The sequence below is a fragment of the Spodoptera frugiperda genome, chromosome 9, assembly GCF_023101765.2.
Source record: "Spodoptera frugiperda isolate SF20-4 chromosome 9, AGI-APGP_CSIRO_Sfru_2.0, whole genome shotgun sequence".
Taxonomy (NCBI): Eukaryota; Metazoa; Arthropoda; class Insecta; order Lepidoptera; family Noctuidae; genus Spodoptera; species Spodoptera frugiperda.
Genome location: NC_064220.1, coordinates 1,418,812 through 1,431,306, shown reverse-complemented (window position 1 = coordinate 1,431,306; position 12,495 = coordinate 1,418,812). Strand labels below are relative to the sequence as shown.

At 48.7% G+C, this 12,495-nt stretch overlaps 1 protein-coding gene across 1 annotated transcript; it reads right to left on the bottom strand.

Moving 5' to 3' along the window:
- Positions 1-1,015: 1,015 nt before the first annotated feature.
- Positions 1,016-12,297, bottom strand: LOC118271137 (odorant receptor 13a-like). The gene is made up of 9 exons (XM_050695692.1): positions 12,257-12,297; positions 11,377-11,635; positions 10,612-10,722; positions 10,155-10,387; positions 3,378-3,629; positions 2,759-2,861; positions 2,287-2,382; positions 1,607-1,762; positions 1,016-1,204 (listed from the first exon to the last, which is right to left on the bottom strand). Exons 1-9 carry the CDS (start codon positions 12,295-12,297, stop codon positions 1,157-1,159), a joined length of 1,299 nt encoding a protein of 432 aa, XP_050551649.1. The 3' UTR covers positions 1,016-1,156.
- Positions 12,298-12,495: the final 198 nt, after the last annotated feature.

Below are 12,495 nucleotides of genomic sequence, written 5' to 3'. Positions count from 1 at the left end.
GACAGGGTATGAGCTAACGTAGGTTATAGAATGCTATATAAAAAAATGCAAGTCACAGCCTGTATAGCAAACATAACGTATACTTTTCACATTCATTTTCATCCTATTAATTATTCCTTCAAAGTAAATATTAAATTATTAATAATAGATATATATACGTCCTGTGTCTTTTATTATGAATACCAGTAACTTAGCAACTTTTAATTTATTTTATGGAATATTCCTGTGAATCCAACCATATTATTTAAATATACTGTAGAATAGACCGATGCGTCTTAAAAATATGGATGAGGGTGCTTTTCCACCCAAGATATGCTATGCTACGTCGCTGTGGATGCGTTTGGCTTCCACTAATCATATTCATTGGTACACGTAACTTAGGACTGGTGGAAACGGACTGCGCTAAGCTACGTTTTTTATATGGAAAGATGCGTGATATGGATGCGTGCTATGGATGTATGCTTTGCATGGCTTCCCTGCTATTAATACATTGCATACTCAAGCTGCGCATCTTCATTCTATCAATCGCATACGATTGCCTCAACGATACGTAGGAATCGCATAAGATGCTGATTACCAAAGCATTGAGCATTTAAAAACAATGTGTCATCGTAAATTATGTACACGGCAAAAGTACGTGACCATTATATATATTTTTTTCATTTATCTATTTGACGGACAAAAATTTCATCATCTGTATCAGGCTGAGCATCAAAAAATAATAACGTTTTCAATCTGTTCGGTAGAAATTGTCAACAATTGTATTTTATTTTTCGCAAGCTAAAACAATATCTGTTTTTTATTAGGTAATTTTATTACGATCAGGTTGTGGAAAATCAAATAAAACAAAATTTCTTTGATTTTCTTTAATAGGTCAATGAAAATGAGAAAAATGTATTCTGATATTAAACAGTAGAAAGCAATAATAGGAAATGTTAGCAAATAAATATGTATTACCTATAGTGAACTTTACATTAAGGGTTAATTATTAAAAGCTACCAAGCTAAAGCACCCCCTATTACATGGGACTTATGACGCAAATGGTGAGAAGTGGGTGCATATTGTACAGTGGCATTACGTGCCTTAATCTGCACCTCTGCCTACCCCGTTGGGGATAAAAAGGCGTGACGTTACGTTATTAAAAGCGTAGGCATATTCACATGCTTCGCAAGAAGGTGAAGTATGACATTGAAGTCTTCAAGATCTGAAACAAGAAAGACATAACATTACTGTTCATTCTTTTTTTTTATAACAAGATGGAAATGAACACAAGTCTACTGGAACTTAATAATGCTTTACGTAAACATATTTGCATTTACAACTGATTGACTGTACAGTTAGTAAGGCCGCTGGGCAACCAACTGCCGAGCAATTGGTAGCGGCTTCAATTTTTGCACGGGGCAACTCTTTGTGAATATACAAATTGTTATTTCGGGTATGGGTGTCATGTGTATGTGAACTTGCATATTTGTAATCGCACCTACAACACAGGAACACAGGAGAAATACCAAGTCTGGGGCTAAGTTAGAGAAAAAAAGAGGCTTTTCACGAATCTAAAGAACAGACAAACTCATTACTATTATTAAGAAGTAAGAAACAATCTCACCGCGGCCATAGAAGTGACGCCAACATTAGCAACACCCAAAGCCTTTATGTGGACAGGCTCCTGCACATTCATTAGAAAGAATGCAACTACTTTCCTGTTATTTGCATCCATGCATTCCCATGGTACACCATAAACAGCATCTTTTAATTTCTCACTCTGTAAATAATTATTGGAATAAAAATAAATAAAAAAAGGAAACGCCTTCAATTTTCTTTACTGACTCCATTTTTTTTAAGTCACCTAATATCCTTAAAATCGAAATCTGAAAAATATTATACTGAAAACTGTATCAAAATCGGTTCAGACAAACACGAGATAATCGCGCACAAACTTACTTATATACGTACAGGTCAAACTGAGAACCACCTTTTTTTGAAGTCGGTTGATGAATACATTTTGTTAAGTGAGGAAAACCTTTGAGTATAAGTTATTATTCCAAGAAGAGTGATTCCAGAAAAAAGAGCGAGCATAATAAAATAAAGAAAATCTAAGAAGCTTTTCCACGCAAACCATAAAGGAAATATTGCTAAGAATCTTTACACAGGAGAAATTAATTTAAGTATTGTACTTCTTATTCAAATAGGTAATTACGTAATGTGAAGTATGTTTATATCACTTAAGCTGTAAAATTATGCATGTTTTTTTTCTACTAATAAATAAATAAATAGAGACTTTCTTACCTCACTGCCGACCAGTTCAAAAATGACTGACAATTGAATTAATTGCTGTGTCAGTATTATTGTCAGTGGCACATACCGAATTAGAGCTTGTGCAGTCTGCAACAGAATAGAAAAAAAAGTAATTTCGTTGGTGATTATATGATATGTCGATGATGGTCAATAAATGTCGTGGTGGCCCAGTGGTTCAAGACGCCCGCTTCTCATGCATGAGAGTGCGGATTCGAAACCTACCAACGGCAAGAACCAATGTGACTTTTTCCGAGTTATATGTACTTTCTAAGATTACCACTGACAAACGGTGAAGGAAAACATTTTGGAGAAACCTGGTCTTATATTATCTGATTATAAGTTTATCGCCAACCCGTACTGCATTGCGAGCGTGGTGAATAATGCTCAAACCTTGGAAGAAGAGGTCTTTGGTCAGCAGTGGCTACTTGTAGGCTGTTGATGTGGATTATTAGTATTGACTGACCATTTGCGAACACTCCAGTAGAAGTAAACAGCCGCTTGTCTGGTGGAATATGTAGTAGCAGAACAACATGGGTCCAAACACGTCTGACATTGCATTTGTAAATCTGCGAAACAAATAATTAGTTTACTTGATGGTTAGCAATTTTGTTACAAAAAACTTGATGACTTTGATATTTTATTTTATGCAACATCACTCCTTTTATGCCTGAAGGAGTAGGCAGAGGTGAACATTATGGCACGCAATGTCGCTATACAATGTACACCCAATGTTTCATGCTAGTTCCATGTAACAAGGAATGATCCTATTGCCGTATACTGGGCACAAATCCAGACTCCGAGTTACTACAGAGAAATTTTCAAAAACCAAAAAGTCCAGTAATACTTTGCCCGACCTGGGAAATGAACCCGAGACCCCTAGTCGGCAGTCACACTGGCGAGCACTCGACAAACGAGGCAGTCAATTTGATATTTTATCTATCTTCAAAATGACAACATATTTGTTTGTATTTGTCGATTTTCTATTTCGTTTATAAAAAACAAGTGTCACATTCAAATGTTTACAATCATCTAGAACCCAGACACTCTCATCAAATAAAAAACTGAAAGTTATATAGACTTACTGAACTATCTCTCGATGATAATCGATACATTCTTTCAGCTTCTGAGAAACTTCAACGAGCTCTTCTTTGGAATATTTATCGGCATTTATAATAAAACCTTTTTCTAATTCGCAGCGAGTTTCAGCGCTAGGTTTAGGGAAATTGTTCAGGCTATTGATTAGTATTTTGAAATGACCCCAAAGATGGAACACCATTATTGAGAGAAAGAGATCAAACATACAGAACCACGTTGAGCAGAAATATGACAATAACCTGCAATCAAATTAAAAATTAATCTAAATATTTTTCCTTATGTTTTTCGATTGGCGATCGACGGATCACCTGATGGTAAGCAATCGCCACCACCCATGGGCACTCGAAACACCAGAAGCGTTACAAGTGCGTTGCAGCATCGGGGCACAAGTTGTTCTCGACTGCAACCGTTGATATCGTAATCCGGGAAGAGGTCATATTCATGTTTTATGACTCTAAACGGGACGAGGGTCTTGGCTTGGTCGCCCGGACCGCGAGGAAGTTAACCTCTATAAAAAATTCCTCCAATACCAAGTTCTGGTGCGCGGCGAGGGTATGCGTGGCTGAGGAGTAGTGTCAGTCTCGAGCGCACCCCCAGCTGGGGGACCGGTGGACCCCCCAGTTGGGATACAAATATACACTTACCCAGGTACAGGGGGCACTGCCTGGGTGGACTGAATATTTCCCCCATACTCGTGGGAACTATATGGGAAAAAAAATTAAAACTACAAAACCACCAGAAGAGGAGAGGGCAGGTGAGCTTAGCTCGCCTGCAGTTGTTGTGGCAGAGAGCCTTAATGGCTCTGATACCCGTGGGGAGGCGCTGGACTCATCCAGCAAGTCCCACACACGGGTTCCAAGTCGGAGGGCGTCGGACTCGGAGTCCGACTCCTCATCAGTTTTTGCCGCGAGCGTCAGCTCACAGCGCCAGACAAGGGCGGCTTTCAAGCGCCCCAGGACGGAGGAGGGTCGGGGATTGTCCTCGTCCTCCAACGCGCAGGAGGCTCCGGCCCCCCCTAAAATCCCCACGGCCGCGCGGGGTGGAGGCAGGGGGAAGGGCAAGAGGTTGACAGGTACTGCCCGGTCCAAGCCGGCTGAGCGTCCTGCCGCAGAGGGTAGCGCCCTAATCAGTGCCGTCCACTCGGACTCCTCCGTGATGGAGGTTGTGGATGCCGAGGGCTTGAATGGTGAGCGTGGCTCCGAGACCCTCCGGCAAGCTGTCAGGGAGGGACTCCGCCAGATAGCTGGGAAAAAATCCCAGCCTGCCGGATCCGCTCAGCTGAGATCGGTGGAGGCCGAAATTATGGCGGCGGCCTTTGACGTGTGCAGAATTCCCTCGGCGGGAAAAGTACATCGGGAGCTGGCCGACATGCGGCGGGAGCTGACGCGCTTGTCTGCCTCCAATGCGGCGCTGGAGGCCGAGCTCCGGGCCACTAAGGCTGAGCTTGCCGTTTGCCGAGGACGTCAACCTCAGCCTCCGGCGGAGCCTGATTTGGTGGAGCTACTGCGCAGGGAGATGGCTGCTTTCCAGCAACGTTTTAATGTGCTGGAGAGCAAACTCCTCCGTCCCCCGCTAGCGGCCTCGAGCTCAGCGACCTCGAGGTCATATGCGGCCGTTGCGGCCAGGCCCTTGACCTCCTCTGGTCGGACTAGCCGCGTTACTCAACCGGTGGCAAGGCCACGAGCGGCTCCTCCAGCAACGGCCCCAGCTCCCCCAGTGGTGCAGGCTCCGGCTGGCGGGCAGGTAGTAAATGCGTCTACAGGACGCAGAAGAGGAGGAGGGCGCAGCGGCTCAGCAAGCTGCCCCAGTCACCGGCGAGCCCACCCTGCCGGCAAGTGGTGACTGGCAATTAGTTGGCGAGGCGAGGAGAGTCGCCAAAGAAGCGAGGAAGCGCCGCAAGAAAGCGCAGCGGCTGCGGCGCCAGCAGCAGCGCAAGGAGAAGCGCGCTGCGGCCTTGCTTCTCGCCCCTAAGACCGCGGCTGTAGTTATTACGCTACAGCCCGATGCGGTACAGAAGGGCGTAACGTATGGCGACGTCCTCGCCAAATTGAAGGGGGCGGTGACTCCCGCGGAGTTCGGGGCCCCTGACGGGTTCTCAATGAAGGTGACGGCAACTGGAGCCCGTCTACTTGAGGTCCCCGGCGCGGCCAGCGGCTCCTCCGCCGACGCCCTAGCCGAAAGGATTAGGGCGTGTCTCGGTGCGGAAGAGGTCCGCGTGTCCAGGCCCATCAAGTGCCTAGACGTACGAATATTGGGCCTGGACGACTCCGTGACGGAGCACGAAGTGGTGGCCGCTGTCGCCAGGACGGGAGGGTGCCCTGTTGACCAGGTCAAGGCAGGCACTATCCGTCCGGACAACTCGGGGCTGCGCACGGTGGTGGTAAGCTGCCCCGTGACAGCGGCCAAAAAGATTAAGGAGGGCAGAAGGCTCCTGGTGGGGTGGGTCTCGGCGCAGGTCAAGCTGCTCGAGGCCCGGCCTCTGAGGTGCTACCGCTGCCACGTGGGCCACCACGTGAGCGTTAAATGCACCTCGGAGGTTGACCGCAGCGACCGCTGCTTCCGCTGCGGTCAGCCCGGTCATAGGGCCGGCTCGTGCACCGCCCCGCTGCACTGCGACGCATGTGCGGCGGCTGGCAAGCCGGCCAATCACCGGGCCGGGAGCAAGGCCTGCCCCCCGCCTACCAAACCCAAGGGTAAGGGTAGGCCCTCTGCCGCCCCCGTCGTTTCCGCCACCGCCGCCGCCGCAGTCGCCACTGCTACCGCCGCCGCGGCCACCGCCAGCCGTAATGCCGCCAGGGAGGAGGTCGTGATGGATTGTCAGTAATGACTCCATTCCGCCTCCTCCAGGCGAATATCAACCACTGCGCCGCCGCTCAGGACCTTCTACTCCAGAGCATGGCGCAGTGGTCAATAAATGTCGCTGTGGTCTCCGAGCCGTATTTCGTCCCGCCCAGGGATCACTGGGTTGCGGACTTGGACGGCTCGGTGACCATCATCTCGTCGGCCGCCGCCGGTACCCCGACTCTCGAGAGCGCTCAGAGAGGCCGGGGTTGTGTCGCAGCACGGTTCGGAGAGATCGCTGTGGTGGGCGTGTATTTCTCTCCGAACCGAACTCTCGTCGAGTTCCACAACTCCCTGAGGGAGTTGGTTGACGTCGTCGTCGGGTTCCGTTCCCTCCCCGTGCTTGTCCTCGGGGACTTCAATGCCAAGAACTTGGCTTGGGGTTCCCGGTTGACCGACGTTCGGGGTAGGATGGTGGAAGACTGGGCTCTGGAGACAGGCCTAGTCGTCCTGAACCGGGGTTCTGTCCCCACGTGTGTGCGGATGCAGGGTGAGTCGGTGGTGGATATCTCGTTCGCCAGCCCTGCTCTGTCACCGCGTGTTGTTGACTGGCGCGTTATGGAGGAGGTGGAGACGTTTTCTGACCACCGGTACATCCGGTTCAACGTCTCCGCCGAGTCCGCGGACCCGCCAGTCAGACAGGCCCCATGTGGCCCGCGTTGGGCGCTAAGACAGCTGGACCGGGAGCTTTTCCTGGAAGCCGCAATCGTGCAGGCCTGGGTGATACCACCAGACAGGCCTGCCGACGTCGATGAGGAAGCAAGATGGCTCCAGGACGCCATGTCCAAAATATGTGACGTGGCGATGCCCCGGGTCCGGCCAGGTCAGCGCAAGCGCCAGGTGTACTGGTGGTCGCAAGAGTTGGCTGCTCTACGCAGTACGTGCGTTACTGCGCGACGCCGGTACACGAGGCACCGCAGGCTCCGTATCCGCGCTCCAGACGCGGAGGAAAGAGAGGCGGAGTTGTACGAGGGGTACAAGGCGGCAAAGGCCACCCTAAAAGCGGAGATTTGGCGGGCTAAAGAGGAAGCCCGCCGGGAGATGCTGGAGACTCTGAACAGAGATCCATGGGGGCGCCCCTATCGGATGGTGCGCGATAAGCTCCGCACCTGGGCTCCCCCGCTGACTCAGAGTCTCCGGCCAGAGATCGTGGAAGAGGTGGTCGGCGCCTTGTTCCCCCGACTATGGAGGGGCTTCACCCCTCCATCCATGACTCCGCCCCCTGCGGTGCCCAATGCGGGCCACAGCGACGACGACGACGACATCGTTCCGGAGGTGACCGAGGCAGAAATGAGAGCGGCGGTGCGCCGGATGGGCGCCAAGAACACCGCCCCAGGACCCGATGGCCTGCATGGCAAGGCGTGGGTCCTGGCCTCAGAGGCTCTCGGGCCTCGATTATTAGGTCTCTACAGCGCATGCTTGGAGAGGGGCCAGTTCCCACTTCAGTGGAAGACGGGAAAACTGGTCCTCGTGAAGAAGCCGGGGCGCCCTGCGGACTCTCCGTCCGCATACCGGCCCATTGTGCTGCTCGACGAGGTGGGAAAAGTCTTCGAAAGGATCATTTCAAACCGCCTCGTCGCGCACCTGTCTGGATTCGGGCCGGACCTCGCGGATGGACAGTTCGGCTTCCGCAGAGGGCGCTCCACGGTGGACGCCATCATGCGCGTAAGAGACCTCACGACGGGGAATGCAGTGTCCAGGGGTGGGGTCGTTGTGGCGGTGTCTCTGGACATCGCCAACGCTTTCAATTCCCTACCCTGGAGCTGCATACTGGAGGCACTCCGGTACCACCGGGTGCCTACCTATCTCCGTCGTGTTATCGAGGCCTACCTGACGGATAGGTTCGTCACCTACCCCGGTCACCAAGGTGTGTGGAACCGGCGAGAGATGTCGCGCGGTGTTCCACAGGGTTCGGTTTTGGGGCCGCTCCTGTGGAACATCGGTTACGACTGGGTGCTGCGCACCGACCTCCCGAACGGTGTCAGCGTAGTCTGCTACGCCGACGACACGCTGGTGCTAGCGCACGGGAGGTCGCACCAGGCGGCGGCCAATTTAATGGCGAGAGCGGTTGCGACGGTCGTTGCAAGGATCCGGCAATTGGGACTCGAGGTGGCGCTCCACAAGTCCGAGGCCATGTGTTTTCATGGCCGCGGAAACGCGCCACCTCCGGATGGGTCCCAAATAACGGCAGGAGGGGTTACCATCGGCGTCGAGACGACGATGAAGTACCTAGGACTCGTCCTCGACAGTCGATGGAACTTCGTGGAGCATTTCCGACGTTTGGCTCCTAAGTTGGAACGGACGGGGGCTGCGCTTAAGCGGCTCCTGCCCAACCTCGGGGGCCAAATGCCTCCTGCCGGAGGTTGTACGCGGGGATCGTGCGGTCCATGGCCCTCTACGGAGCCCCTGTGTGGGCGCCGAACCTGATGCGGCGGCCAGCTCGGGCGCTGCTCACGTCCCAGAGGGTCATGGCCATTCGAGTGATCCGCGGATATCGCACGATCTCCGGAGAGGCGGCCAACCTCCTTGCCGGACTCCCGCCGTGGGATTTGGAGGCGAAGGTGCTCGCGCGCGTCTTTAGTTTGCGCGCCGACGCGCGTCGCCGGGGCGAAACTCCACTGCCGCGCCAGATTAATGCGTGGCGGGATGAGCTCCGGCGCGATCTCATGGCGGAATGGCAGCAGCGACTGTCGCAACCAAGGGCTGGGCTCGCTGTCATTGCAGCGGTAAGTCCCCTCTTTGAGGAGTGGCTAGAGAGGCGCCACGGCGTCCTCACCTACCGCCTGACGCAGGTGCTTACCGGACATGGAAGCTTCGGTAGGTTCCTGTTTCTGATTGGGCGGGAGGAAACGCCCGGGTGTCATCACTGCGAAGACCGCCCGGAGGACACGGTGGAACATACGCTTGCGGTCTGCCCTGCGTGGGCTGAGCACCGCCGTGTCCTCAGGGATGTGGTCGGCGACGGCGCCCTCTCGCGTCCGGCACTGATACAAGCCATGGTGCGGAGCGAGGGGGACTGGGATGCCGTCTCCTCCTTCTGCGAAGCAGTCATGCTAGCTAAGGAGGAGGCGGGGCGCGTGAGAGAACGAACCTCCTCACGCCCCAGCCGTCGCGAGAGACACTCCGGGCGTCGGGGATCGCGCGACGATCTCCGGCCACCGTAAGTGCGGGTCTGCGGACGGCGAGCAAGGGTAGCTCGCCGCCCGACCAGAACCAGACCCGTGCGTGCGGCGCGTCGCGTTCTGCGCGCGCCTCAAAGAGCCATCAGACCACCACAGATGGGGCCCAGTAGGGCTGATGCCTAATCCGGAGCTGCGGACTACCTAGCGGGTTTACCGGGGCTCCGGCTCGACGGGCAGGAGTAGGAACGGGGTGGTTTTTAGTCAGTAAGAGTCTGACACTCCCTCTCGCCTCGCCCAAGGCGGGAGAAGTCATTGGATGATTTTCCACCCTCAAAAAAAAAAAAAAAAAAAAGCCTTTTGGGGGTTAAGAATTTAAGGGTTGTTGGGGAATCGAGGATTGGAAAGATTCGAAAGCGTAATTTCACTTTCGGTGAATGATTAACTATTATAATAAAATAAATCGAACTCATCTATTATTTGATTGTGCCAGCAAATTCAAAAATGGGGATGCAATGAATTCGGTGACCAATCACCATTAGCGTTCATGGAAACGGTGCCGCCACTGTACTGCTATTTTGCCGCTTCCGAGCTGGTTCCCACTATTTGATTTACTTTATTACCGGACTGTGCACACGTGGGTACACAGGCAGGCAGGGTGGAAGCAGCGCATCGGCAGTAGGGCGACAGCGCGCTGGCGGCGAGATGGCAGCGCGGTGACTGCATCGTTTGCAGAAAAACTTAAGCTGACTGTAAGCTTTATTACTACTACAAGTATTTAGTATAAAAAATTGACAAACTTACCAATGCAAAATACAAGCAACGACATACCCATTCATATCACTAGATGTATTAAATGGGTAGGGGAAATATAGAGAGTGTTCAAACGTTGAGTTCTGAGTGCCACCAGTACTGTACCTCCCTGAGGCGTAGTTCGTGTACATGGGTATGAGGTTGAATAGAGATAGACCGGTTAACATCTGTGATAGTAAGCAGAGAGAGAACAGATGACATATTAGGTGGACTTTCTTGTGAGTCTGGAAGAAAAAACATATAAAATATTAATGGCCGTTTTCACAAACCACCCCTAAACTGAGATAGTTTAATATAACTTGCCAACTTGTTATATCATTTTTAACTGAGGTCTGTGTATGGAACTTGGTACTTATTTAGATCTCACTTCTTTTATAGGCGAAGCATTCCAATATTATCGAACTTGGCAGCCTTTCACATTTATGTTTTGGGTGGGATACAAACTCACCAGCATCGCATAAGGGGATCGATCTTTGAAGAAGAACAAATGTATCTTCGTGAGGAACTCTTTAGCCAGGTCCCGGTACCTCTGAGAGTATGTTAGAGTAAATACTCTTGACTGTAACAATAATAAAAAGAAAGTTATTCTCCAAACAAGACAGATAAGTTTTCATATAACACATACCGCCGTACTCATAGTAATTTAATGATTACTTATCCCAGTTCTTAGCAAATTGTTTTCAATACAAAGTCGTTACTAATGAATAGTTTAAATAAACATTCAATGCCTTTGAGTATGGCGGATAAAGTCATAAGCACAATTGGAACATGTCTCCGAATGCGGCAGTTAAACTCATAAAAAATATTGGGACAATAATAAAAAGCCAAATATCAACATTGACCAATTTTGATGGCTTTTTATTATTGTATATATTTTATGATTGTTATATTGTTTTTTTATTTTGGCTTTGGCACCAGGAATGGTGCCAAAGTAATAAATCAACATAACCAACTTTTCTGGTGGCAATTATTTTCTACATCTTTCACATAGGTATTTAAACATACAAAAACACTTTAAAATCGGTTCAGTTAAACGCGAGTAAATCACAGACAACACCTAAAACACGTGTCTAATAAGTACATCTAAAACCTTCTCCTTAGTCTGATTACTATACTAAAAACCGCATCAAAATCAGTCCAACCAAACGCGAGATAACCACGCACAAACAAACATACATTCCCACTTTTAAGTCGGTTAAAAAACATTACTTACCATATCAATAGCACTCATTAGAATCACGATATACATATGTCCGACTTCCAAAAAAGATAATTCACTTGTATGCATACATACGTAGGAAATGGACCCGTATAACGCAGCATTGACTACACAAAAGAAGAATGAGTTTATCATAATGGTCTGATGTCTTGGCTCTGGTTCTCCCATCTCTCTTCTAGGCCAGGAGCCGACGATCACCAACATAAATCTCACTATTTTGATGTAGATGTATTGCGATGGTGTATTGATTCCACTTGAAAATAAATATTAAGTAGTGTCAAAAATGTATTGAAATTAGTCTGCTTGTAATTAAAACGTAAACTTGATCAAAATCTAAAGATAATCTTTATGTATCTCCATTATATTATTTTTTGGTATAAATTATGTAAAAAGAGATGAATAGTACAGCACATAATAATCACGGTTGCTAAACGTATTGCTCTTTACAATTTTATTATCAAAAAAATAAACTCAGTTTAAGACAATCTACTTATGTACAATACTATAGCAATTGACGAATACTTAGTTTTTTTATTAAGGGATAAAATCATCCTATGACTTCTCCCGCCTTGGGCGAGGCGAGAGGGAGTGCCAGACTCTTACTGACTAAAATCCACCCCATTCCTACTCCTGGTTTTCGAGCCGGAGCCCTGGTAAACCCGCCAAAATTGAGAACAGTTGCAAGAGACAGAGTACAATAGATATTGTTAGAAGGGGGTCTTTACCAAGAGGCAGACTGAACTCAGATATATGTATATTATAACTAAAGAAACCATATTACAAAATAAAGAAGAAAGCAGTTCAGGATAAGATCCTGTACTATATGTTTTATATGTATAAACGAGTACTACATGTATAAATAAAATAACCTTACACCACAGACTCATTTTCGAAAAGGAATTTTTTGAGGTCCATTTTGTAACACTAACAAATATTTCGCATTTAAATATGAATTTTAGAACTTTCTCCTCTTTCTGCCTAATGCATAATGACATCGTGTTTATATATCACTGTGTGTATGTTTACCTTATATTTACTTAATTCAAGGACTAAAAAACATAGAATTATTGTTTAAGCTGTGTTTAGATATGGTATACAATTTTTATTGAAAAG

Coding starts and splice junctions, on each gene's coding strand:
- LOC118271137 (XM_050695692.1), bottom strand. CDS start 12,297: ATGGACCTCAAAAAATTCCTTTTCGAAAATGAGTCTGTGGT. Junction 2,383..2,758: donor TACTGGAGTGTTCGCAAATG/GTCAGTCAATAC, acceptor ATTCTGTTGCAG/ACTGCACAAGCTCTAATTCG. Junction 1,763..2,286: donor TTGAACTGGTCGGCAGTGAG/GTAAGAAAGTCT, acceptor AATTATTTACAG/AGTGAGAAATTAAAAGATGC.